This window comes from Myxocyprinus asiaticus, chromosome 7 (genome assembly GCF_019703515.2).
Source record: "Myxocyprinus asiaticus isolate MX2 ecotype Aquarium Trade chromosome 7, UBuf_Myxa_2, whole genome shotgun sequence".
Taxonomy (NCBI): Eukaryota; Metazoa; Chordata; class Actinopteri; order Cypriniformes; family Catostomidae; genus Myxocyprinus; species Myxocyprinus asiaticus.
The window spans coordinates 25,211,562-25,237,519 of record NC_059350.1 but is presented as its reverse complement, the minus strand read 5'-3'; the positions used below and the strand labels follow the sequence as shown (position 1 = coordinate 25,237,519).

Here is a 25,958-nt window from a genome sequence, read left to right as displayed (position 1 = left end):
TCATCTGATATGCCATTTTTGAAAAATTTGAGTGATTTATCGCGAAACGCCACGGTACTAAACACAATGTACACTAATGTGTACTCTAATGCATTTTGTCCTTAGAAATCCTTTGTTTACTGTGCATTATCACATTGAGAATCAATGGGTTCATCCAAAATCTGAAAAATGTTGCTTCCAGAGGCTTTAATAAGATGCATTTCGAACTGTTCTGAGACAGTGCAGACAGAGAGCACACTGGAGGTTGTCATTCACTAAATAGGGAGCATCCTATAGCTTTCCTATGAATGCACTTGGATTCAATCCAAATGTCCTATCAAAAGTTCAGTTTCAGGCTGCAGATGATGTTTGAACCACTCAACATGGTTGGCACACATGGGCCAATGGTAATCAGTACTTAGATTAGGAATTTATAATTTCATTTTATTTCAACATGGTTAGCTGTGATTAGACGTAGATTGCCATAACATGTATCAGAATTAATTTAGCTAATTTCTGATTGGTAAAATTCTTTATCACTGGCTATCACTTGTTTGTTTGGAAGTGCAAAGAGAGAACATTAAGCAATGTCTTTTTTTGAATAACACTTAAAATGTCACCAAGTGTTTAGAAATCACATTTTTCTCTAAAACAGCCTTAGGCTTTGTAAATGACAAAAGAATATGATTGTGCCCCACACGTTAGTCAATGAGATCCCAGCCATCTGTGGTTAAAAGGCAAAAAGTAAAATGATTGGTTATTGGTATCAGCCCTAGAAATTCCATATCCCGAATTCCTACTATTCCATTTGGTAGCACTAGTGGCACAGAAATTGCTTGCAGCATTGTGATTGTTTACTGCACAATGAAAAAACTGTTAATTTACAGGGTTTCCATGGCCATGGGTCAACAAAACCTTTGTTAGCAACGTCTAGACTAACGACAACAACAACATAACGACATTTAACTCGTTAGAAATAAAAAAATAAATAAAAAAAACTGGAAGCCACAAAATATCCAGCAAATCTATGGTCAAGTCATTTTTATTTGTATAGTGCCTTTCACAACACGCATCGTTTCAAAGCAGCTTCACAGAAGATCATGCATTAACAGAAAATGAAACTGTAATATCTATAATGTCTTAGTCATCATTGTGTAGTTTGATAAAATACGACTGTTAATTGTTTAAAAATACTTGAATAAATTTTTTTATTTATAAACCCTGTGGCAAGGGACACAAAACTCCATAAGATGTTGGTTAATGGAGAAAAATAACCTTGGGAGAAACAAGGCTCACTGTGGGGGCCAGTTCCCCTCTGGCTAACATCATTAATATAATGTCAATATTACTTATGTATAGTGCAAGTCATGGTTTAAAATTATTTAAGTAAGTGTTAAGGGTCAGTGTTTAAACAAAGATTTTGTAATAACTATAAGATTAATGACTATTGTCTTTGAAGTCCATCCTGGATTAACTGCAGAAGTTCACATAGATGCATTGTCCTTGTTAATTGGCTGATGAAGCGTTTTGTTGGCAATTAATTGATAGTCTATGTATTCAAGAGTGTAGTCCATCATTAGACCGAGGTGATGCAGGCAGAGATCAATTAGGTGCATCGCAGTTCATCCGGCTGGTAATTTCTGTGATTTGCCTCAGTTATATAAAACAGCCAGGATTTCAAACACAAGATTTTGAGGCTCTTTAGATCTTTAGAAATATTCAATTTTAAGGAGCAAGCAAAATAGCTTTAGAAAACAAAGCCAATTGAAAAGCTACATACACTCATATAGGTACTATATGCTCAATATTTCTTAAGCATAATACATTTACAAGCACAGACTGGATTTGAGTTTAAACATACAGGTAAAATGATTCAACTGTGAATGTTATGACATGAATCGAATGTTACTTAAATAGCTACAAAACCACATAAGAATTGTTTGACCTCTAGCTCTGGATTTCTCACATTTATAAACACATGTACATATTATGTTCATAAAAAGTCACCAAAGAACATTTTAAGTTCAGCTCCCTAATTTTCCTCAGTGGCTATTTTTACATGCACCCCTGTAATGCGATTAAGCAAGTACTGTAATGGAGTTAGAGCACATATAAACAAAATACTGTTATTACAATTATGCTCATAATTAGAGTAACAATAATCACAGTAAAATACTGTATATGGCGTACTGCAGTTTTAATTGCACTTTACAGGTATGTACTTTATATGCTTAAATCACATTTCCACTCTGACCAAAGTGCGCATGTACTGCAAACAGATGACAAGTTATGTTTATGCACAGGGCCAAAAACATGGCTGAAAAGAAGAAACCAGGCTTCTGTTTGGAAGTGTTTCTGACCATCAGTAAAACTTTTGTTGTACAATAAAAGACAGTTGGAGTACATGTAAAGATAGCCAATGAAAACAGAATTCCAGAGTCTTCCCAAATCCTTTCCATGTATTTACAAATCTGTATACTGGGATTATTTTAAGATCTTTATGTCATGATCTAACCATTCCTCTCCTCAGTTCCATACACTGTGGTGACTTTGTCATACTCCACACAAATGTGTGTAATGTGCTGAAAAAAAAAAAAAAAAAGAATAGAACATTAATACTTCACTTTTCATGTGTTAAGAGTATGGGTGTGTTGAAATAAAGTCTGGTAATTTTACCTGGCAGAAGTTGTCTTTCTCAAGAAGTTTTTTCACATTCACAGATGGGCTTGGGATGGGAGGAAAAAGCTTTTCCGTGAGCCTGTAAAATTAACAATACAAAAGCCTTCAAATATAGCTGAATACAAGCCAAGGAATGTTGTCATTTATCAGTTCAATAAGAGCAAGGACAGACAAAAGTTGCAACTTTAGTTCTAACAAGATTGAAACAAGACATTTCCACAAGTATATGTCTGAATGGTTCGTCCATTTGTCAGTCTCCACTATCTTGTTTTGAAACTGATATTACTTGAGCCTTAAATAAAACAGGCAGTGTTGGGGAGTAAATAACAAAATGTATATGCAACGCTAATAACTTAACTAAGGCTACCTCCAAATTAATCCGGATACAGTACATTTGAAAATGTTTTCGAAACGTTTTAAAGAGTTTAAAGAGTAAAGTTTCTCATCCACTCTGAAATGTATGGAAACTCTTAAATCCTCTTACTACGCATGCGAAAAATCACCGTTCCATGTACGGTCTGAAACTCTGAATCCCCTGTCCACACTACAACGAGAAGACGCTGTTTTCAAATGAATCGACTTGGGAAAGAGTATTCGAAAAGCTCAGTTTTCACTGTCAAAAATGCAATCTAAACTCAATGTTTTAAAAATAGAGTAGCTTTCCAGTAACGAGCAACAAACCCAAAAATATAGTGGTGTAGCATGACAAAATGTTACACTGCTGTTTTTTGCTGCACTGCACTGTACACAACCACTTTACAGCCAATGAAGCAAGCTGAGGCAATAGACTCTTTTCACATTTCTAGGTTCAGAATGCTGAAAAAGACAATGGCACATTAAACTTCAGATGACACATGGGAGACAGTGGTGTTTTCTCAGAGAAGAAAATGGAGACAGATTCTCTTTAAAAAACTGAATGCAAAAAAATATTATGAAAACTGTGATCAAATAGTGTGTAAAACACTCATCTTACTTAAAGATGCTGTAAGTGATTTTTTTTATGGAATGTTATGCAGAAAATGTTTCTACTCCCTGAAATATATTCCTGAAATAAGTGACCTGAGGTATCTAACCGGTCTCTGTGACCGCACTAGACTGTGTAAACAGCAAATAAAAATGTGTTCGCTGGCCACTGTCCAGCATTCCTCATTCCATTTTGACGGTTGAAGAAGTGCATCATCCGGGTACTCATAGTACACTTATATTTGTTGCATTTTCAGTGTTAACATACTAATCGCACTACTTACACTTTAAAATGACATAGAATAGTGCAGAAGTGTGCCGTTTGGGACACACCTTGTTTATTTACAGTTGCCAACTTTGATTACCTGGTTAGAGTAAGATTTTGATGACATGGGGGAAATAAATGACACACACATATTTGATACCAGAACTATCCTTAAAGCTGCACTACGGAACTTTAGGCTCTCTGGCGTCATCTGTGGTTTAAACTAAAATTTACAAGCAACTTCCGGGGAAACATTTTACATCAGTTGTGTTTCGGCACTGCTCTTCTACGCGGATGAATCTCATGGTTTGTGGTTGCCTGGACTTTGCCTGTGATAGTTCTGAGATATTTACCTGCAGCACAAGTTATGATGTGCTATTTTCACTTTGTTATTATGTTATTTGACTAAACATTTATAACATTTCCATTAGGGTGGCATGAGACAGAGTCTGAAAGTGTGTGTCTCATGCAAAATGCTTAACAACAAAAGTTAGCTCAACAGCTCAAAATGGGTGTGTTGCACTTATAGAGGTTGAGAGGTTTAGTGTCACTTTCCCTTTCTGGCTATTTTTCTGTTCTCACTTTTTAAAGCCCTTTTCTTAAGAAGAGTGGGTATTTGCCAGTCAAGCTTTTTGGGTTGTACAAGTGCACTAGCAGCTGTCAAGTGAGCTGTGCAACAAAATTGTCAGAGCAGTGAGTGTTGCGGTCTAAGAGATCCCAAAAATAGAGTGAATTCACACATTGGGTGTTTCTCAGTGCTAAGAATGTGCTCTCTTTCGTTCTTGTGAAAATCAGTCTTGTCTAACTAACTTGAAAGAGCGAACTCAGAAGACTTGAGGACATAAAACACATCTATGCCAGTTTTGAGATGTGCTGCAATATGTAAATTTAACCTCTTAACTATTTTCTTTTTTTGGAAGTGGGTGATGATGACATCAAATGTCCACAAGAATGTAAGAACACAAAAATAAAGGACATTGAGAAACAGCTATTGTCTTTTTGCACAGGAAAGCACAGCATGTGTTGGTGCTGTAAAAACTGGTTGTCTAAACACCCCTAAAAATTTTACTGTCATAGCTATGCACATCAACATCAATCACTTCATAAAGACACTTTGAAGAATATTTCACATTCTCACTTGTGAAGTATACAGCATAAAGGCCCTTTCACAGTAAACACAATATTCAGTTCAAACAAGATTTTGAACAAGGAAATATAATGTATTTTTTTAGAACAATTAACACCGGCAACATTCACCTGATGACAAACCAAAGTTCATTGGGGAGTGTGTGTGTGTGTGTGTAGCTTATACTGTACAGTATGGTGGCACTAACAAACAGAAAGCATTTTGCAAACTGGCATTCAACAATGAAGAATACAGAACCAGCATTGAAGATTAATGTGGAGCTGCAGTTTTCTTTGCACACCCCACTGATTACATACTCAAAATTAGGGATGGGTCATGAAGACTAGTCGTCCAACAAAAAATGTTCCATATAATATGGAATCGTCCTGTATTTAAAGGAACAGAATTGTGTTCTGACAGACACTTTCACATGAGTTATGTGAGAGCCCTAACATCAGCTGTTGCTATGTTACACGGACGCTATACTTGACAGAAGTGGCCCAGGGAAAGATCAATGATAATCAGTGCACATTTTCTCTCATGTTTTCTGTCATTAAAATTGCAGCATTTTGTCTAAATATAGCATTCGAGTGCATAAATATTTCCCATCAGTGTAATTAAGTACACTGTACAACTTACTTGTTGATTAGTGATAGTCTCTCTCTCTCACAGGATTTGTTCTTGCATTAAAAAAAACAAGATGGAGCACAACAGAATGGAAAATAATCCAGGGGTCTTGAGACACTTTTTACCACAGCTTGATGTGCCACAGCGGACAAAGCAACATGATCGACATGGGAAATCGACATGTCAGTTCCAAACTGGACTCAAGATGGCGCCGAGTATGGCTGCTGCGTTGCGAGCTCCGAAACAACATTGTAGTTTTTTGTTTGTTTTGTTTACAATTCTTATGTTTTTTGTCTTGGATGTTGTTTGCCTTATTGTCTATGACAGACAAACACTTTTGGACATTGGTTCTGCAATTACACACCGTAAACCGGACTTCAAATTCCTCAGTGCCGACCCGCTGTTTACAAACACGCCAGCGGAGCCCTTTGTCTGGGCAGCCTGGCCGCGAAAATGCAGAGGGAAAAGGGGAAACAGAGGCGGTGTTCTCATCAGAGTAAGATGTCACGAAAATCGACCCCCGCTACCCAGTATTCTACTGGCAAATGTTCAGTCTCTGGACAACAAGCTCTGCGAGCTGAAAGCGCAGATCTCTTTCCAACGAGAGACGAGGGACTGCTGCATTATCTGCCTTACAGAAACTTGGATGTCTTCGGAGATTCCAGACTCAGCCATTGAACCCGTGGGGTTCTCCGTGCACTGAGCAGACAGAGCAAAAGACCTCTCAGGTAAAAGCAGAGGTGGTGGTGTATGTTTTATGATCAACATAACAAGCCAGTTATGCCCTCCAAAAAATCAGAGCAGCAAAATGCCAGTACAGGAACAAGATTGAAGGACAGTTTAACACCACCAACTCTAGAAGCATGTGGCAAGGAATTAATATCATCACGGACTTTAAAGGGAATAAAAACTCTGAACACCGCTGCCTCTCTCCCGGATGAGCTAAATAATTTTTATACACGGTTCAAGGGAAATAACACAGCCCTCGCAGAGAGAACTCTTGCGGCCGAAACTACAGAGGTTAGTTCACTCTCCGTCTCTGTAGCGGATGTAACCCGATCCTTCCGATGGGTGAATATCCACAAAGCCGCGGGTCCAGACTGCATTTTGGGCCGCGTCATCAGAGCGTGTGCGAACCAACTGGCTGGTGTTTTTACGGATATTTTCAACCTTTCCCTCTCTTTGTCTGTAGTCCACACATGCTTTAAAATGTCCACCATTGTGCCTGTACCAAAGCAATCCAAAATCACTTGCTTAAATGACTGGTGTCCTGTTGCTCTGACCCCCTTCATCAGCAAATGCTTTGAGAGACTAATCAGAGATTACATCTGCTCTGTGCTGCCTCCATCACTGGACCCATTGCAGTTTGCTTACCGCAACAACCACTCCACTGATGATGCCATTGCATCTACAATACATACTGCTCTCTCCCACTTGGAAAAAAGGAACTCTTATATGAGAATGCTGTTTGTAGACTACAGCTCAGCATTCAACACCATAGTGCCCTCCAAGCTTGATGAGAAACTCCGGGCTCTGAGCTTAAACAGCTCACTGTGCAGCTGGTTCCTGGACTTCCTGTCAAGCAGACACCAGGTGATTAGAATGGGCAGTAACATCTCCTCATCACTGACCCTCAACACTGGAGCCCCGCAGGGCTGTGTTCTTATCCCACTCCTGTATTCCCTGTACACACATGACTGTGTGGCAACACATAGCGCCAATGCCATCATTAAGTTTGCTGATGATACGACGGTGGTAGGTCTGATCACTGACAATGATGAAACAGCCTACAGAGAGGAGGTGCTCACTCTGACATGCTGGTGTCAGGAGCACAACCTCTCCTTCAACGTCAGCAAGACAAAGTAGCTTGTGGTGGACTTCAGGAGTAAAGACAGAGAACACAGCCATCACCATCAATGGAGCACCAGTGAAGAGAGTCAGCAGCTTCAAGTTCCTGGGTGTCCACATCACTGAGGAACTCACATGGTCCGTCCACAGTGAGGCCGTTGTGAAGAAGGCTCATCAGCGCCTCTTCTTCCTAAGACGGCTGAGGAAGTTTGGAATGAACCGCCACATCCTCACACAGTTCTACACCAGCACTGTAGAGAGCATCCTGACTGGCTGCATCTCCGCCTGGTACGGCAATAGCACCACCCACAACCGCAAAGCCCTGCAAAGTGTGGTGCGAACTGCCAGACACATCATCGTAGGTGAGCTTCCCTCCATCCAGGACATATACACCAGGCGGTGTGTGAAAAAAGCTCAGAGGATCATCAGAGACTCCAGCCACCCGAGCCATGGGCTGCTCTCACTGCTACCATCAGGCAGGCAGTATCGCAGCATCAGGACCCGCACCAGCCGACTTCATGACAGCTTCTTCCCCCAAGCAATCAGACTTTTAAACTCTTGATCTCACACAATCAATATACATCAGCACTGCACTTTATTAATTTTATTATCTCACACTGGACTGTCATAAATTATATTCTCTTAACAACACACTGGCAACTGACTATCAACTGACAGCCTGGATGTCAATGAAGTACAATACAACCTACTGTACATTTTATATATACTATTTTTTTAAATTGTATAATGTGTATTCTATATTGTGTGTATTGTATAATGTACATTGTATGTTATTATTTGTATATTGTGTTGTGTGTAATTATGTGTATATTAGATTTTAAATTGTGTTGTGTAAATTTGATGTTTATTGTAGATTGGTATATGTCTCATCACTGTCACGACTGCTATGTTGCTCGGAACGGCACCCAAGGATTTCACACACTATTGCACTTGTGTATATGGTTGTGTGACAATAAAAGTGATTTGATTTGATTTGAAATGTTAATGTACCTTAAAATCAATCCCATTCTGCTGAATTACTCAGAGACAGGGACTCTGGTCCCACTGAAACCAAGAAGTAATCGTTTTCATATAAACAACAGTGAGTGCAATTCAAGGTTGCATTTTCGTTCTAAAATTAAATTTGTACTCCATTGACAGTTAGGTATAGGGTTAGGGTTTGGGTTATTGCGCTGGGTTAATAAAATATGCATTATGTTGACAGTAGTACATCGCCTACAATTTAAAATACAAATCACTTTTGGCACCACTCTGTGGACATTTCACACAAAAAGTTTGTCTTGCATAGCTAGACCTATTACTGTGGCATAGGTCTGAGGTCTATAGCCGCTTCAAATGGCCAAGAACCGCCCATTTAGATAGGAAAAGCCACCTAACTTACATGTAAAGGAACCAATCACAGTCGGGGTGTTTAGGGGTGGGGTTATCTGAGATGTACCATACCATAATAAAAGACCGACATGGGAGAAAAATTATTTATTTAATGGCGCGCGAGTCTCTGCGAGCGATTGCACTGAAAACGCATGGGAGAAAAGTGTAAAGAGTCACAGACATAACTAAGTAAATAGAGCAGAAAATGCAGCTCTGCTCGTGGCAGGGGCAGATTATGACTAGCAAGGGCTCGGGCCAGTTTTCTTTTAGGGCTCAGTATTTTCTTTTTCCCAACCACCTAAGCCAAGTTATTTTTTTGTAATGTACAGCAAACATGCAATAAATAGTGTAATAAATGTTTTTGTTCAACAGCCCTTTTATACAAAGAATAAAGCTTAACCATATAAAGCCCAACATATGAAATAGTCAGAATTTATTTTTTTTAAAACCTGTTTAAACGTATTTTTCTATAAAATACATTTTAAGCACATATTGCTTGAATTCAATAAATACACATTTTGAAATATCAGTAACAAGATAAACATTATTGTTAATTTTACTTTTACTTACACATAAAAATGAGTGCATCAAAATTTGAAGGTAGCTATTTTGGGAATTATTTTACAAGGTCTTCTACTTCCAGAAGAGCATGGAAACTTTCACCAGGCGTTATAAGATTAAAGAGTGGCTCAAAAAATTTAATCAGAAACAGGAAGGCAAAAGGGTCCTTTATGAGGGCTGGGGACCCTCATAGTCACAGGGCCCTTTTGAGGGGCTCTTGTATAAGCTGTGGGGCCCACATATTTAAGCATATACAAACAGTCGTAGTCGAGGGACCCTGGTCAATATGCTCATTGGCCTGGTCTGTAATTCACCTATGGCAAGTGGATATCCACTTTTTTTGCTACATGCCTCAAACGAAACTCTGAATATCTTTAAAAGATTTGATGTCAATAACCTGGCACACTTGGGCAAATTCTGTGATTATTTCTTCCTCAAAAGCGCTCATTCTATCAACAATGAACCTTGTGAACACAACTCGGCTTCCAGGCGGACTGATAAAATGTCCTCTGTGCGTCTACTCGCTTAAGTTCCATCGAACCAGCCAGTCAGGTTTGCGCTGAGTTGATCGAGAAAGTGTTTGCCAGTTGTGGGCTATAAGCATCAGATGGTTAGAGAACGTACTGTGGGCGGTCCGTGGGCATGCCGTCTGAGGCTGAGTCTACCAAAAACTAAACCTTACATGTGCCATAGGTTCAACAACACTTCCAGCTTCAGCCACTAGGGGCAGTGGTATGAATTTCAGAAAGCACAGACCAATTTCAGCAGCAGAACTTTTGACCTTGCTGAATTCACTGTGCAATCAGTCTGGGCCAAAGACATCTGTCTGACACATATGTACATAAACCAACAATCAAAAAATAGCTCAACAAATCTGAGAATGTGTTCTGCGTGAACAGCCCAAGTCTACCTTGGATAGACTGATAAACTTGAGTGCAAAATGGATTGCTGTGGACTGTAGGCCAATGACAGGCTTATGTTAGATTATATACAAATAAAACAACAATACACTGACTTATAAACCACTTTCTGTAATGTCGATTCAATTTACATGTCTGTCACAATAATGCAATGTCTTTGAATTACCTTCTTTTAGAAGTAGTCAGCTTTATCTCTACAAATACTGATAAATGTGATTATTTATGATTAATTTGATTAATTAATCAGTGTATCATGTAAATAATTCAATTAGATGTTTTAATCGATTGACAGCTCTAACAATAATTAATAATACAAGAACATAATTGGTTTAGCATACTGTACCTTTGGCACTTGCAGATCAACAGGAAAGACAAAAGGAGCATAGGAAGGACAAATGCTATTATCACCCATGGATTCACCTGGTACACCTTTTCAAATGGACCAACCTCTGATTTAAAAACAGACAACAAAAAACGTATTACTTGTACTGATACACATAATCATTAATATAACAAAGATTTACTTACCCAGTACATTGCTCCAGTCACTCCAATAAATGGCATCAAAGCAGTGCTTAGATAGAATCACCCTCATCTTAATAGCATACTTTCTTGTCAGGTCTATATCTTTCTTACTATATGATAACTGTCCTTCTGACAAAGGAACCACCTTGAGACAAAATGTTTATTATGAAGTTTTACAGCTGTGCATAAAGTAAAAGTAAATATTAAGTAAATATTAATTAATTAATGTCCATACCTCATCGTTGATCTGCAACTCATACTTATAACATTCAGTATTTTTACTGTACATTTCAGCCTCAGGAATTGTCCAATTTATTTCCAGCTCATTTAACCGGTTTGAAATGTTGATGTTATTTGGGGGGTCAAGCTTTACTGAAAAGAAAAACCAAACATTTCCATTGTCAAATGGCTTCATATCGTTTAGTTTGACTGCAGTATACAGTAAGTATTTGTAGCAGTAGAATTAACAGTCACACTTAATACTTTCCTCATTAATATATTCTGCTTCTTAATATACACTTGCTTAGCACTTTATTAGGTACACCTGTACACCTACTTATTAATGCGATTATCTAATCAGCCAATTGTGTGGCAGCAGTGCAATGCATAAAGTGATGCAGATATGGGTCAGGAGCTTCAGTTAATGTTCACATCAACTATCAGAATGGGGGAAAAAACATGTGATCTCAGTGATTTCGATCGTGGTATGATTGTTGGTGCCAGACAGGCTGGTTTGAGTATTTCTGTAACTGCTGATCTCCTGTGATTTTCACGCACAAAAGAGTTTACTCAGAATGGTGCCAAAAACAAAAAAACATCCAGTAAGCGGCAATTCTACAGATGGAAATGCCTTGTTGACAGGGTTGGGGAGTAACGAAATACAAGTAACGGGAATACGTATTTAAAATACAAAATATAAGTAACTGTATTCCACTACAGTTACAATTTAAATCATTGGTATTTATAAATACAGTTACATTCAAAAAGTATTTTGATTACTGAAGAGATTACTTTGCATTTTATTGTCATTTGTTTCATTTAATATTTAGTCCTTTCAGATGGAAAACATTTATACATATAAATGATGCGATCCAAAGTGCATTTGAACAGCAGTGAAACACTTTCTTATGATGTGTTACATTCATACGTGCAGACAGAGAAGTAAGTTTGAGGTAAGTTTGAAGCACAAAAAATAGAAATAAACCTTGCGTAAATTGTCAGCTTTATGCTAAGCTAAAATGCTATTTCTAGCCATTTTACATGCACGTTACCAGGCATGATCATATTTTCTTTATCAAAAAAATTCATGTTGGATCATAATTTCTTTTTTCTAGTAAGACCTTTGATATTAGGGCAAAAATCGTATTCTTGATAATTTTTGTATTGTTTTCCTGTAAAAATATCTAAAAATCCTTAAAACAAGATCAGTTTGATTGATCTTGTTTTAGAAACAACACTGCATAAGATATTTAGGTTTTTCAGATAATGTATTTTTAACATGTGTATTTTGTCTTACTGTACTGGCAGAGTTTTTATAGTCAAAACAAGTGAAAAAATCTACCAGTGCTGAAGAAGTAATCCAAATTATTTAGAATATGTTACTGACCTTGAGTAATCTAACAGAATACGTTACAAATTACATTTTACAGCATGTATTCTGTAATCTGTAGTGGAATACATTTCAAAAGTAACCCTCCCAACCCTGCTTGTTGATGAGAAAGGTCAAAGGAGAATGGCCAGACTGGTTTTGATCTGACAGAAAGGTTACGGTAACTCAGATAACCACTCTGTACAATTGTAGTGAGCAGAATAGCATCTCAGAATGCACAACACATCGAACCTTGAGGTGAATGGGCTACAACTGCAGAGGACCACATCGGGCACTTTATTAGGACCATAGTGTTCCTCATAAAGTGCTCAGTGAGTGTATATTTGCATTGTTACAATACCTATTCATACATTAAGTAGGAACTTCATATATGCAAAGAGAATTTCTTACCTATATTTCCTTTATGTATCTCTTTTCCAACAACATACCAGTGCTTTGGTATTGAAACATTTACTTTAACAACCACATGTTCTAAATGTTTAAAAGCATTATGGCCATGGCATTCAACAGCCTCATTTGCCACATTATGAGAACAATTCAACTGATGGTTTGAATTTTCTTGGACTACACTGATAAATGAAGACAAAGAAGGATATTATTGATTTTCAGAAAGCTATACAATTTGAAGTAGAAAGAAGGTTGAGTGGAATTGTTTAATTAAGATAGCTTTAACATAATTATGATCATGATAAAATAAATCCATACTTACTAAGCCGAGTACTGTGCATTTTTAGGGAGACCAGTTATATTCCAAGAACAGTTGAGTTGATCTTTCATGTCCAGGATACAGGTGATGTTGTCAAAGTTGAAATAATGGAGGGCTTTAGAGGGTAGAGGAGAAAGACGTGAGATTAAAAAAAACAGGATTCACATGAAACGAATACAAAGAGCATTTAACCAATGGAGGGGGGGAAAGCAGTGCAAAAAATAAATGCCTTACTGGGAGGAAGTTTTAAGTAAAGGTTCGTCTGATTGTCCACGTCTTTGAATGAGTGTTTAAAGTGAAAATCCATACTCCCATCAGACTTCCTAATATAAATGTCTGCACAATGCATGTCCTGGAGGAAAAATTCAATTAAACCAATTCAGTAACTATTAAACATAAATGTACTACAGTTGTCTTGTGTAGTACTCATTACCTCATAGCCAACACAAATGTCATTCCCTTCATCTGATAACTCTACTGGGAAAAAGAAATTTACTTACAGCTTAGAAAGTTCAAGCAATTTATATATTATAATTGCTGACAGGATTATTATGAAGGCTAATGACAATAAATAAATAGGTAAAACTTTACAATAAGGTTTCATTCATTAACATGATTTAATGCATTAGGTATCATGAACTAACAATGAACTAATATTTTTTACAGCATTTATTCATCTTTGTTAATAATAGTTAATACAAATATAATTGTTCATTGTAGTTCATAGTGCATTTACTAATGTTAACATATACAACATTTGATTTTAAAACTTTATAACTATATGTTGAAATTATTTATAAATGCTGTAAAAGTATTGTTCATTGTTAGTTCCTGTTAACTAATGTTGTTAACTACTGTTAACAAATGAAAACTTATTGTAAAGTGTTACCAGTGCATAATATGAAAAGAAAAATGTAGGTGTACTTTACAAACTCTTTAAAGGCAATACATTAATACTGTATCTAATAGTCTATAATTAAACCAAAAACACACTGACCAGTATCCGGCTTGGTAAATGACAGAATTAAAATGAGTCCAAATGTCAAAATGAATCTTAGGCGAATAACCCTTGGCAAATGTGCTTCACAAATCATGTTTTATGAAGAAATGATCAGAAGTCTGTGGATACAAGACACACAGAACAGAAACACCTTGTTACACTTCAACAAATGTCATAAAAACAAAACACACATTCACTCAACATGTGTTGAATGTGTAACATGTGTAGGCCTAGAGTGTTATTTGTCCGCATGTTTTAAAAGTGTGGAAACATTGTTTTTTAGAATTCATATCAATAATATTTAATTTTGCATTACCTTTAGCCAATATTTTGATGGTAGTATGGCCGATGTAACAACTGACTTCCCTTATGAGAATTTGCGTAGCACAAGAGGAAATGCAGCCAACTCTTTACTGGAAAGCATGCAGCCAGGAAGTTAAAAAGGGGAGGGGGATGTTTTTAAAACTTCTATGATTGGACTTTATGGGGTGATTCGCAATACTCAAAATAATACTTCCTCATTTATTTATTTTTTATTCAATAAACTCAAAATTATACAATTTGTATGATTATAAACATTGGCATTACAAATGAGTTATGTATAAAACTACATATAAACAGTACCTATAAACACAAAATATAAAGTACATTTAGAATAAAATTAAAATAAAAACTTTATAAAGCCTTAATAATTAAGTCTTGATAGCTTTTTTATTTTGAGTCTCTAACAGGCTACTGTCAATGGGTTTTTAACTGTAAATTTGCATTTATGAATCTGAAATTTGGACAGATTTTTTTTATTTTGTATTATTATTATTTTTTATATTATATATATTTTTTGTATAATATATATATTTTTTATATTTCTTTGGATAATCAGTAGAGCCAAACTGTACATTTTCACATAACAGCAATAAAATAATTTGAACATAATGTTTTCATTAATACATTTCTGTAGCTGACACTACAATATGACTGAATAAGTGCAATGCCAAGTAGTTTCATGGTAATCATTTCCGAAAGCACCGTGTATTTGTATCTTTGTTTTTGTTATTAACAATTTTTATTGATACCATTCAACAAAATAAATAAACATCACAGAAAATGCGGAATCAAATTATGTACAATTAAACCCTTCCCCCCGAACACCCCCACCTGACACAAACACATCCCAGTGGTCATAAATAAAAAATAAAAAATAAAAAAATTAAAAAATAAACACGCACATACAAAAAAAGAAAAAAAAAAAGCATATTTTCAAAAAACAATCAAATTGCACACACATATTTAAAACTAAAGATCCCTCTCCACTACCCCTCCCCGAAAGCCTTCCAAAAAGGCCAAATATCTGCCCCATTTCCTATCAAATAACCCCATATTTCCCAGCCTTCTATACATCCCTTCCTCAAAGGCCGCCACCCTCCCCATCTCTGACCACCACTCATGAAATGAGGGTGCTCCAACCGACCTCCAACCCCTTAAAATAACCTGTCTGGCGATCATGATACTCGTTAGGACCCAACTCTTTATGTGCCAATTCTCAATGTCAATGACTAATAGGGAAAAAAATAAAATTCCCAAAAACTTAATTCCCTGTTTGGGCCACTGGAAGGCACCCGGCTGGAAGGCCGTTACTGGACAGTACGCTGTCAAAGCCAAAGCTTCGGATTTAGACCAACTGACTTTGTATCCTGAGAACTTGGAAAAGGAGTTAATAATTCTGTGGAGGCAAGGCATAGATCTAGTAGGGTCGGAGACGAATAATAAAATATCATCTGGGTAAAGCAGAAGCTTTTGCACCACACTTCCCACAATCACCCCTGGAAAATCATCCTCCTTTCTTATCGCGGCTGCTAATGGTTCCAGGGCAAGACAGAACAATAATGGGGAAGGAGGGCCTAATATTATCAGAAGAGCTACAGCCTCGAATAAACCCCACCTGATCTATATGTATAAGTGTTATCATAACTTTACTTAATCGATTAGCCAGAATTTTTGACAAAATTTTTACATCTAACTGGATCAGGGAAATTGGGCGGTAACTTTTACACTCGCTTGGATCTTTGTCCTTTTTAAGAATCAGACTGATCCGGGCTTGCGTCATGGTTGGAGGAAGCTTTCCATTCTTTAATGATTCCGTATAAACTTCTAACAAAAGTGGAGCCAGTTCTGTAGCATAAGATTTGAAATACTCAGAGGAAAAGCCGTCAGGCCCCGGAGCCTTGCCTGTAGGCAAGGCCTTAATTACCTCATCAAGCTCCTCCAAGTTTATCTCAGAATCAAGAGAATTTATTTGCTTAGTCGTCAGTTTAGGAAGATCTAATGGTTCCACAAAGTTCCTAATATCTTCATCAGTAGATGAAGACGTGGAACTATAGAGATCAAAGTAGAATTCTTTAAAAGCATTATTAATATCAATGGCCGTGGTAAATATTTCACCACCTGCAGATTTCACAGAGGGAATGGTAGAAAAAGACACTCTCTGCTTTATATATCTAGCCAAAAGTTTTCCTGCTTTGTCCCCCGACTCAAAGTATGACTGTCTTGCCCTGAACAACCAAAACTCCACTTTCCGCAACAAAAGAGTATTATATCTATATTTCAATCAGGTCAATTCTCTGAGGCCATCAGATGACATACGGCGCTTCGGCTCTGCCTCGGCACTATTTCCTTCCAACTCCACGAGTTCTTGTGCTTTGGATTTTTTGGTGAATGAGGCATACTGTATGATCCGACCCCTAAGAACTGCCTTAAGTGCCTCCCAAGCCACGCCCACAGAGGATAATGAGGACCAGTTGGTCTCTATATAAACATTGATTTCAGTCTTTAACATTTGTCGGAAATCAGGATTTTGCAAAAGGGACACATTAAGGCGGCAACTATATGATTTCTTTTTCTCTGTATATGGCAACACCTCTAAACTCACCAGGGCGTGATCCAAGACTAAAATGTTTCCAACTGAGCAATCAACAACAGATGAAATGAGGGATTAAATAAATAAAATAAATATATTTGGATATAAAAAAAAATCTATTCTAGAATAAATCTTATGGACTAATGAAAAAAATATATAGTCCCTACCAGATAGGTTCAAAAGTCTCCAAATATCTGTAAGACCAAGATTTTTACACATCCTGTGAAGCGTCAATGTTGCTCTAGGGGGTTTACACACATTTGCTTCACTATGATCAAGGACTGAGTCCATCAAAAGATTAAAGTCTCCTCCCAATATTATATCATGAGGGGAGCCAGAGGTTTGCAGCATCCCTTCAAGATCTATAAAAAAGCTCTGATCATCAGCGTTAGGTGCGTAAATATTAGCCAAATTCAACCTTTGCCCTTGAATTTCAGCTAAAACAATAATGACTCTCCCTAATTTATCTTTAGCCTGTTTGAGACATTTGAATTGTAGATGTTTATTCATCAATATAATGACTCCCTTGCTCTTACTTGAGCCAGCACTAAAAAAACATGTCCACCCCATATCTTCCCAAATTTTTCAGCTTCCTGCAGGGAAAGATGCGTTTCTTGAAGAAACACTATATCATATTTCTTACATTTAAGAAAAGTAATAACCTTCCTTCTTTTTATGGGGGTGCCCCAACCCATTCACATTCCATGTGGAGAGAGATAGTACACTCATATTAACCTTTTACATTTTGATATAGAAGAAAAAATAAATTGTGTGTCAAAAACAAAATTATACAGACCACATTCCCCATTAGTGAAACAATCAAACCCCGAACTTTCCCCCGACCAAAACAAACAGAAAAAAGAAAAACGTGTGCATTAACCCCGTGCACGAAAGCGCCAACCGGCGACAACCCTCTAAACTCTAAAGGTCCATGAACGCCCACGAGCCCCCACGACAACTTTGCCATCGGATTGCTCAATTTTGCCTCACAAATTTGTGACGCAAAATTACATAACAGAAAATACTTTGTAAAATAAACCCCAGCCAATAAGAAGAATGAACTCAAAGAATGTGTAGATTCATTCACAGAACTGTCAAAGGTGTGATCTTCCACAAAACAAATTCCATCTTATATAAAACTGTTCAGATTCCTCGGACAGATAAACGAATGTTCAGTGAGCCGGCTGTTATGAGTTCAGCGGATGACGTAATCATTTTAATGTCCCGTAAAAATACTCAACAAAACAAACTCCAGCCAGCAGGAGGAATAAGCACGATGAACGAACAGATTAATCCACAGCTGTTCTAAAGGAGAGTTATTCAATAGAACAAGCTCCAGCCGCTAGACGGAACCAATACAAATAGAAACAAAACCGGCATCCCGGTTCCCCGGATGGTCGAGTCAATTCACTCGGAGGCCGCATAAAAGTATATACCATGACTTACACAATCCGTCAACTTTATAAAAGACATCCTTTGTGTGAGCATGTAGATATTTTGCAGTTATCCGTAGTGTCCACTCTCAAACTGGCCGGGAACTTCAATGCAAAAGTAATCTTTTGTCAATGCAAAAGTTTCTTTAAGGAAAAGTGTTATTCACAAAACAAACTCCAGCCGCTCGGCGGAGCCAACACAAAAAGAAAAAAGAAACCAAAATGACGCCCAGCTTCCTCAAAAGCCAGAGTAAGTACAGCGAGTCGACCCACTCACATGAGAAACACCCAATTGTTTACACACCCATTGATTCAATAAAAGACATTGAATGATTGGGACATGTAAATACTTTGCGACCGTCCTTCGTTTCTATTCTCAGTTTGGCCGGAAACATCAGAGCAAAAGTGATCTTTCGCTGATGTAAGAGTTTCTTATATTCCTTGAACCAATCACGTTTCTCTCGTCGAACTCGCAAAGTCCGGGAACAAGAAAATATTATGGTTCTTCCAAGAAAGCTTCCCTTTGCTCCTCGCCTGGTGCAACACAAGATCTTTATCGGATGATCTCAGAAATCTGGCCAGGATTGATCGGGGCCCATCTCCCTCAGCAAATCTGTGAGCTGGGACTCTGTGAGCTCGCTCGATTTCCAGTTTATGGCCTGTTATGTCGAGCAGACTCGGGAAAAGCTCGTCTAGGAATTTCACCATATCTTTGCCCTCCTCATGCTCAGGAATTCCAACAATTCTAACGTTATTCCTGCGGCTTCTATTCTCAAGATCTTCAAGCTTTTCAAGGAGATGTTCCAAATCAACTTTGGTCGTGGGCGGATTAGCGGTTAATTCCCTCTCTGAAGACTCCAGAAAATCATCTCTCAACATCAGTCACTCTTGTAACTAACTCAGAGAATTTTATTTCCATCGCCATAATCGATCGACGTATTAAAGTCAGCAAGAAACTTCATCAACATCACCGACATGTTGGTCAGCTGACGCTGGATCACCTCTCCCGCCACGCTATCCAAATCAAATCCCCGGTCTGTAGGCCTGTCGGGGCTTTCATCCTGAACATGTAAGTGTCTTTTAATGACTCAAGAGCCCGAGGATTTTGACTTATTTGCCATGTTTTGCCTTAAAGAGCAAATGCGTAACTGGGTGTATCAAATTTCACCAGATTATAACATGAAAATAATTAAAAAATTTGCAAAGTGCGCAGAGCTTGTCGCTCACATGTCTGCTTCTTGCATCGCATCACGTGACCACAAACGAATCATGTTTTTAAGGGTTTTATTAAATTGCTTCACCAGGCCATCTGTTTGTGGATGGTAAACGCTGGTGTGGATTGATTTAATGCCCAATAATTCATAAGCTCGCATAGTGTCCGTAAAATAAAAGTTGTGCCCTGATCAGTGAGGATTTCTTTCGGAATCCCCACCCGGGAGATTATTTTGAAGAGTGCCTCTGCAACACTACGTGCTGAGATGCTGCGCAGAGGCACTGCTTCCGGATATTGCGTTGCATAGTCCACTAGGACCAATACAAAGCGATGTCCACGTGCTGACCGCTCTAATGGCCTGACGAGGTCCTTTCCAATTTTCTCGAAGGGGACCTCGATCAGTGGAAGAGGGCACAATGGCGCTTTTCGCGTGGCCGGTGGATTCACCAGCTGGCATTCGCGGCATGCCGCACACCACCTGCGGACATTGTCGACAATGCCCGGCCAATAAAAACGGGCTATTAGGTGGTTTAGTGTTTTTCTTTCCCCTAGAAGACCCACCATGGGATTATAATGAGCCGCCTGGAACACCATTTCCCGACGGCTCCACGGTATTAAGAGCTGGGTTGTATCTTCCTTTGTCTGAGCATCCTGCATCACTAATTACAAAATAAGGATATGAAAGGGTGACATTCAGCTAGAGTTGTTGACCATCGATCATTCTCACTTGGTCAAAGGCGTGCTTGAGGGTTTCGTCTTGCAACTGCTCCAAAGGGAAATCCTCTTCGGGAAATTCCCTGAGGATGGGAGGGGCTGCAGCCTCTCCCCCCCTCGCGTCATCCTGATGTGGAGCAGACGAAGACGGCCCTGGCTCCGCCTCCCCTGCCAGAGCATCGCACATTTCACATCTCATTGCTTTAGTGCAGGACCCATCCGTGCATGTACCCTTTAATACATTTCTAAATTCAGGCCAGTTAGTCCCCAAAATCAGTAGATGGGTGAGGCGGGAACTAACCGCGGCCTCCACTCTATGTTTTGTTCCCCGAAATTTGATCACAAGGGTTACCACAGGGTAGTTGTGAATATCCCCATGCACACACTTCACCCTCACCATTTTAGCTGTGCCCAAAGCCTCATGTTGAACCATGCATTGGTGGATAGTGGTTTGATTATAACCCGTATACACAATGCTTGGTGAGTACCCCCCTTGACACTTACCGGTATCTGGTATGCTCTGGCCCGATCGGGGGCAGCCTGCGGAGTGTCAGGGATCCGAACCACCGTTCCCAGCTCCATCACAAGGCATTGATCCCGGAAGTGTCCCGGATCCCCACAACTCCAGCAATCCAGCCCAGGCACCATACCAATACCTGCGTCGGTGGACACTTCCACCTGAGGGGGAGAGCGGCGGGGCACTGTTGCTGTTGTGGGCGATGCAACACCCCGGGCGCGGGGAACTGGCTTCAGTGGCAGGACTCCGCACCTCCCTGGTGCAGGAACAGGCTCTGGGGAGAGAGCAGAGTGAGAGAGAAGAGGGGAGGGGGAAGAGAACGGGGAAAACACAGGGGGAGGGGAGAGAGAGTGGGAGAGCTCTTCTTCCCTCTAGTACGCTGCCATATGGTCCACCGCCAATCGAACAGCCTCCTCCAGCGATGCCGGGCGGTGGCACTGGACCCATTCCGCTGTTCCTTGCGGTAGCCGATGGACGAGCTGCTCCAATACCACCTGATCGATTATTTCCTCGACGTCGTGATCCCCCGCCAGCAGCCATCTCCGGCAGGTGTCTTAGAGCCGTTGGGTGAAGGCAAACGGGCGGCCGGTCATCTCCAACTCCATTGACCGTAAGAGCTGGCGATGCTGCTCCGGACTGCGGCCAACCTGCTGCAGGATGGTCTTCATCATAAAGGTGAATGTCTGTATAGGAGCCGTAGATGTAATTAAAGTGAAAGTGGCTGTAAGAGCTCCATCATCTGTGCTGCAGTTATTCACACAGAGGAACGTCACAGCCGGTAAACATACTTCATTCATTGATTTTGATGCTGACTTGCACACCTTTGAGAAATGCCAGAGTTTTCCACAAGTTCTACATTTACATTCTTTAGCAGGGCAGCACTTGTCATTCGCCATGTGGTTTGCAGAGCCACAGCGGTAACACATCGGTTGTCCTTTCCTTTGTTTTTCCTCCTTCAGCTTAAACTTTTGTTTATTTCTTGGCATCTGCATCTTATCTTGCTTTTGAATTGCTGCTACTTGTTTTATTTCTCCTTCCGCAATGACTTTAGCATCTGCTACTGCCGCTTCAATTTGTCTTGCAATAGCGGGCGTCTTTTCAAGGGTTAAATCAGGCTCTAGTAACAGTCTCTTGCAAATTCCAGGCATGCATGTTTTTCCAACAATCTGATCACAGATCATCTCATGCTCAATATCCCCAAAAGCACATTATAACCAGTTCACGAAAAGCTGAGACATAATGGTCAGTAGACTCACCCACGGCCTGAGCACATTGCCTGAAGAGATATCTCTTCTTCTTCTCTTCCTTTTTTGGTGGATTGCAAACAACTTTTAAAGGTGAATACCACCACCTACTGTACAAGAGTGTGTATCACCATGTCACTTAGCTCATAGTCTATTATTCAATCTAGTGCATTTTAAAAAGGTAAAAAGTGCCCTCCTGATCTTTCTTACCCCTTCTTCCTCCCCTTCTGTTCCCAATACCCCTTTTAGACCCCTCGCCTGTCCTGTTTCTCTTACTTTGTCATGTAAGTTTCTTCTGTCAGGTTCATATATGGAACAATGCATGATGACGTGATCTACATTTTCTTTATCTCCACAGTTAGCACATTTATTACTTTTTCTTTTCCCTAGAACAGCCAGTGTACTATTTAATCCTGAGTGATCTAGTCTGAGTCTTGTTATTATTATTTCCTCTCTTCTGTTCTTTTCTTTATAGATCTTTATTTTAACTGATTTTTTAATTTTATAATATCTCCTTCCTTTCAGATCTTCATCCCACTTTTCCTGCCAAATCTCCATACCTTTATTCTTAATCAGGGCTTTTCCTTCTCCTTTTCCTAATGTAATTGATATTGCAATTTCCTTCTGTAAGGCTTTTTTTGCAAGCAAGTCAGCACCCTCATTTCCTTTCAGACCCTCATGAGCTGGCACCCAACAAAACTGCACATCAATACCATCTCTATGGATCCTAAACTCATTTTGAAATAGTTCTATAATAAGATCTTCTCTATCACTTTTCCTTGATTGGATGCTTCCCAAAATAGAGACTGAATCAAAGCATATTACCACCCTGTCCGGTTAGTCTCTTCAACCCATTGTAATCCTGTTATAACTGCCACTAATTCTGCTGTGTACACTGATAAATAATCAGAAAGTCTTTTAGCTATGGATATTTTAAACTCAGGAACGTATACACCGATTCCCACACTCCCTTGCTTATTCTTTGACCCATCTGTGTAAATTTTAAGGTAGTTGAAATACTTATTTCTTACATATAAACTTGCTTTGTTACCCACTTCATTCATTTGCCATTCAATTTTCTTCTCTAATATATTAATATCTACTTATGTTGCTGGATAAAGCCATGGTGGAATATTACTAATTGGGGAAGTCCTAGTGAACTCTATAGCCATATTCCCTAGCTCTTCCTTTCGATGTCCATCCAAATCCACTTCTCTTAAATTTGTCATATTCCCAGCAGTTCTGAATTGTTATTTTTGTGGGGTTTTCCTCTCCACTTCCTTTTAACCTAATCCAGTATGTAAGTGATAACTCCAATGGTATTTCACCTGCTTCTATTAGGACAGCATTAATGGGGGTTGACTTTATAGCTCCTATACATAGCCGTAGAGCTCTATACTGTAATCTGTCTATATTTAGTAGTATTGTTTTAGCTGCTGCTCCATAGACTATACATCCATAATCAATTGTCGATCTCATAATAGCTCTGTATATATCAATTAGTGACTGCTTATCAGCCCCCCAATCATATCCAGCCACTGCTCTTAGTAAATGTATTACTTTCTTGCATTTTGATTCTATATGTTTAATATGCAATTTTCAGGTTTATTTCTCATCTAGTCATAGTCCTAAGTACTTAAACTCAGACACCCTCTCCACTGGCTTCCCATATAGTGTCAGCTTCTCAACATCATTCTTTTGCTTATTTGTAAATATCATATAGCAGGACTTACTCATTGACAGCTTAAACCCGCATTTATATGACCAATTTCCCACTTTCTTTATTGCTTCTCTTAATTTTCCTATTACGTATTTCACATTTCTTCCCCTTATCCATATAGCTCCATCATCTGCATATAATTCAGATTTGATACATCCTTCATGATCTGAGAAAATGTAATTTATCATGACATTGAACAGTGTAGGACTGATTACACTACCCTGGATACCATTATCAATTTCAGTGTCCTTAGACACTTCCTCCCCAACCTTGACTTTAATTTTCTTGTCTGATAGAAGCGATATCTCTCTGAGACCACGTTCAATTTAGGGGAGAAGAACTGTTTCAATGCTTGTAATGATCCATCGTATGTATTAGCAGTACGAGGCAATGTATTGTAGACATGTTGCCCTTCTGTTCCCAAGCAGTGTATTAGCAAAGCTCTCTTTCTCTCGGCAGAAAACTCATCACCACCGATAGCAAGCAAGTAGTTTTGAAATAGTTTTTCCCACGCATCAAAGGAAATTTTTGGTTCACCTGAGCATTCCAGGAATGCTACTGGAGGTTGTAGAGAGAGCAGAGCCATCCTGGCATCCTCGTCGCCACTTGTTATGTAACGAGGATATGGAAAACAATGAACAAAACAGAGCACCAGGCACGTATCTTCTTCTTCTATTTTAATGGCGGACTGGTGTTATGAGCACATGCCGTCACCTACTTTTCAGTTTAATGCATCGTATTCCATGCCTTTCTCTTAATCCCTTAAAATAAAATAAAAATAAAAACTCGTTTACCTCAAGTTTAGATCCATCGGGACCCAGGTGTCAGCTGGCACTGCGTGTTCAGCTCCTCCAGCTTCCACCCTGAGTCCCTCTGGATCCAGACTGACGCATTACAACACAAATCTGTTCTTTGATATATTTAAATTCTATCACTCAAACCTGTACTGTACATGTATTGTATTAAAACCCTGTATCCTAACCTATCTCTATTAACCTCTATTCCTAATAGATACTCCAACTCCCTATCTTTATATCCATTATTGTTTAAATATTGTATTATTTCCCTTCTCTCCTGTATATACCTTCTACAACCAAATATGACATGCTCTACAGTTTCTTTTTCTCTACAATATTCGCATAATTCATTTCCTTGGATTCCTATTAAAGCCAATGAAGATTTCAATCCTGTATGACCAAGCCTTAATCTAGTTATTATAACCTCTTCCTTTCTGTTTCTGCCACATATATTTCTATTCATTTCTACCTGTTTTTTTATTTTATATAAATGTCTTCCCTTCTTGTCCTTATCCCATATTTCTTGCCACTCTTTCTTAATATTGTTTCTTAATAATAGATTTTATTTCCCCCTTACCTAGTGGTACTCTAATATCCTCTTCATTTCTTTTTAAAGCCTTCTTCGCTAAATCATCAGCAGCTTCATTTCCATTAATCCCTTTATGTGCTGGTACCCAACAGAATCCGACTGACCCTCCTTTCCTTTGAATACGATACAAGAGCATGAATATTTCATTTATCAAATCTTCTCTGGATGATCTTCGTTTAGATAATGATGTTAATACTGATGCTGAATCAGAACATATAACTACTCTGTCAGGTCTTATTTCCTTTACCCATGTTAAACCTATTATGATGGCAGTTATCTCTACAGAATATATAGATAAATTAGCTGTTAATCTTTTTGACATTTCTACACTTACTACTGGAATATACACTCCTATTCCTGTAATTCCTGTGGTTGGATCTTTTGATCCATCTGTATATATTTGTAGACTTTCATAACATTTTCCCTGAACATGCTTTTTTACATTAGATGTTATCATGCCCATTTCCTCCCAATCCCTTATCTTTTCTAACACCTCAGGAAAAGTCCATGTCGGTACCTCTCCCCATACAGGTGACATATTACACTCAGTCTCTGCAATCTGATATTTTTCTGTTAAGGGGCTATGCTCCATCCAGATCCCCTTTCTTTTTTGTTTA

The 25,958-nt window shown here is 38.7% G+C and overlaps 1 protein-coding gene across 5 annotated transcripts; it reads right to left on the bottom strand.

The window, feature by feature from the left end:
* Positions 1 to 1,005: 1,005 nt before the first annotated feature.
* LOC127443972 (interleukin-5 receptor subunit alpha-like) lies at positions 1,006 to 21,125 on the bottom strand. 5 transcript variants are annotated; one of them, XM_051703061.1, is made up of 11 exons: positions 20,979 to 21,125; positions 14,198 to 14,319; positions 13,634 to 13,677; positions 13,435 to 13,552; positions 13,204 to 13,315; positions 12,885 to 13,063; positions 11,121 to 11,257; positions 10,889 to 11,030; positions 10,704 to 10,809; positions 2,656 to 2,737; positions 1,006 to 2,561 (listed from the first exon to the last, which is right to left on the bottom strand). In XM_051703061.1, exons 2-11 carry the CDS (start codon positions 14,292 to 14,294, stop codon positions 2,490 to 2,492), a joined length of 1,089 nt encoding a protein of 362 aa, XP_051559021.1. In that variant the 5' UTR covers positions 14,295 to 14,319; positions 20,979 to 21,125; the 3' UTR covers positions 1,006 to 2,489. The 5 variants fall into 5 exon arrangements, with proteins under 5 accessions (XP_051559021.1, XP_051559023.1, XP_051559020.1 ...); XM_051703063.1 differs by having other exon boundaries at positions 13,634 to 13,674; XM_051703060.1 differs by lacking the exon at positions 20,979 to 21,125 and adding an exon at positions 14,517 to 14,650.
* Positions 21,126 to 25,958: the final 4,833 nt, after the last annotated feature.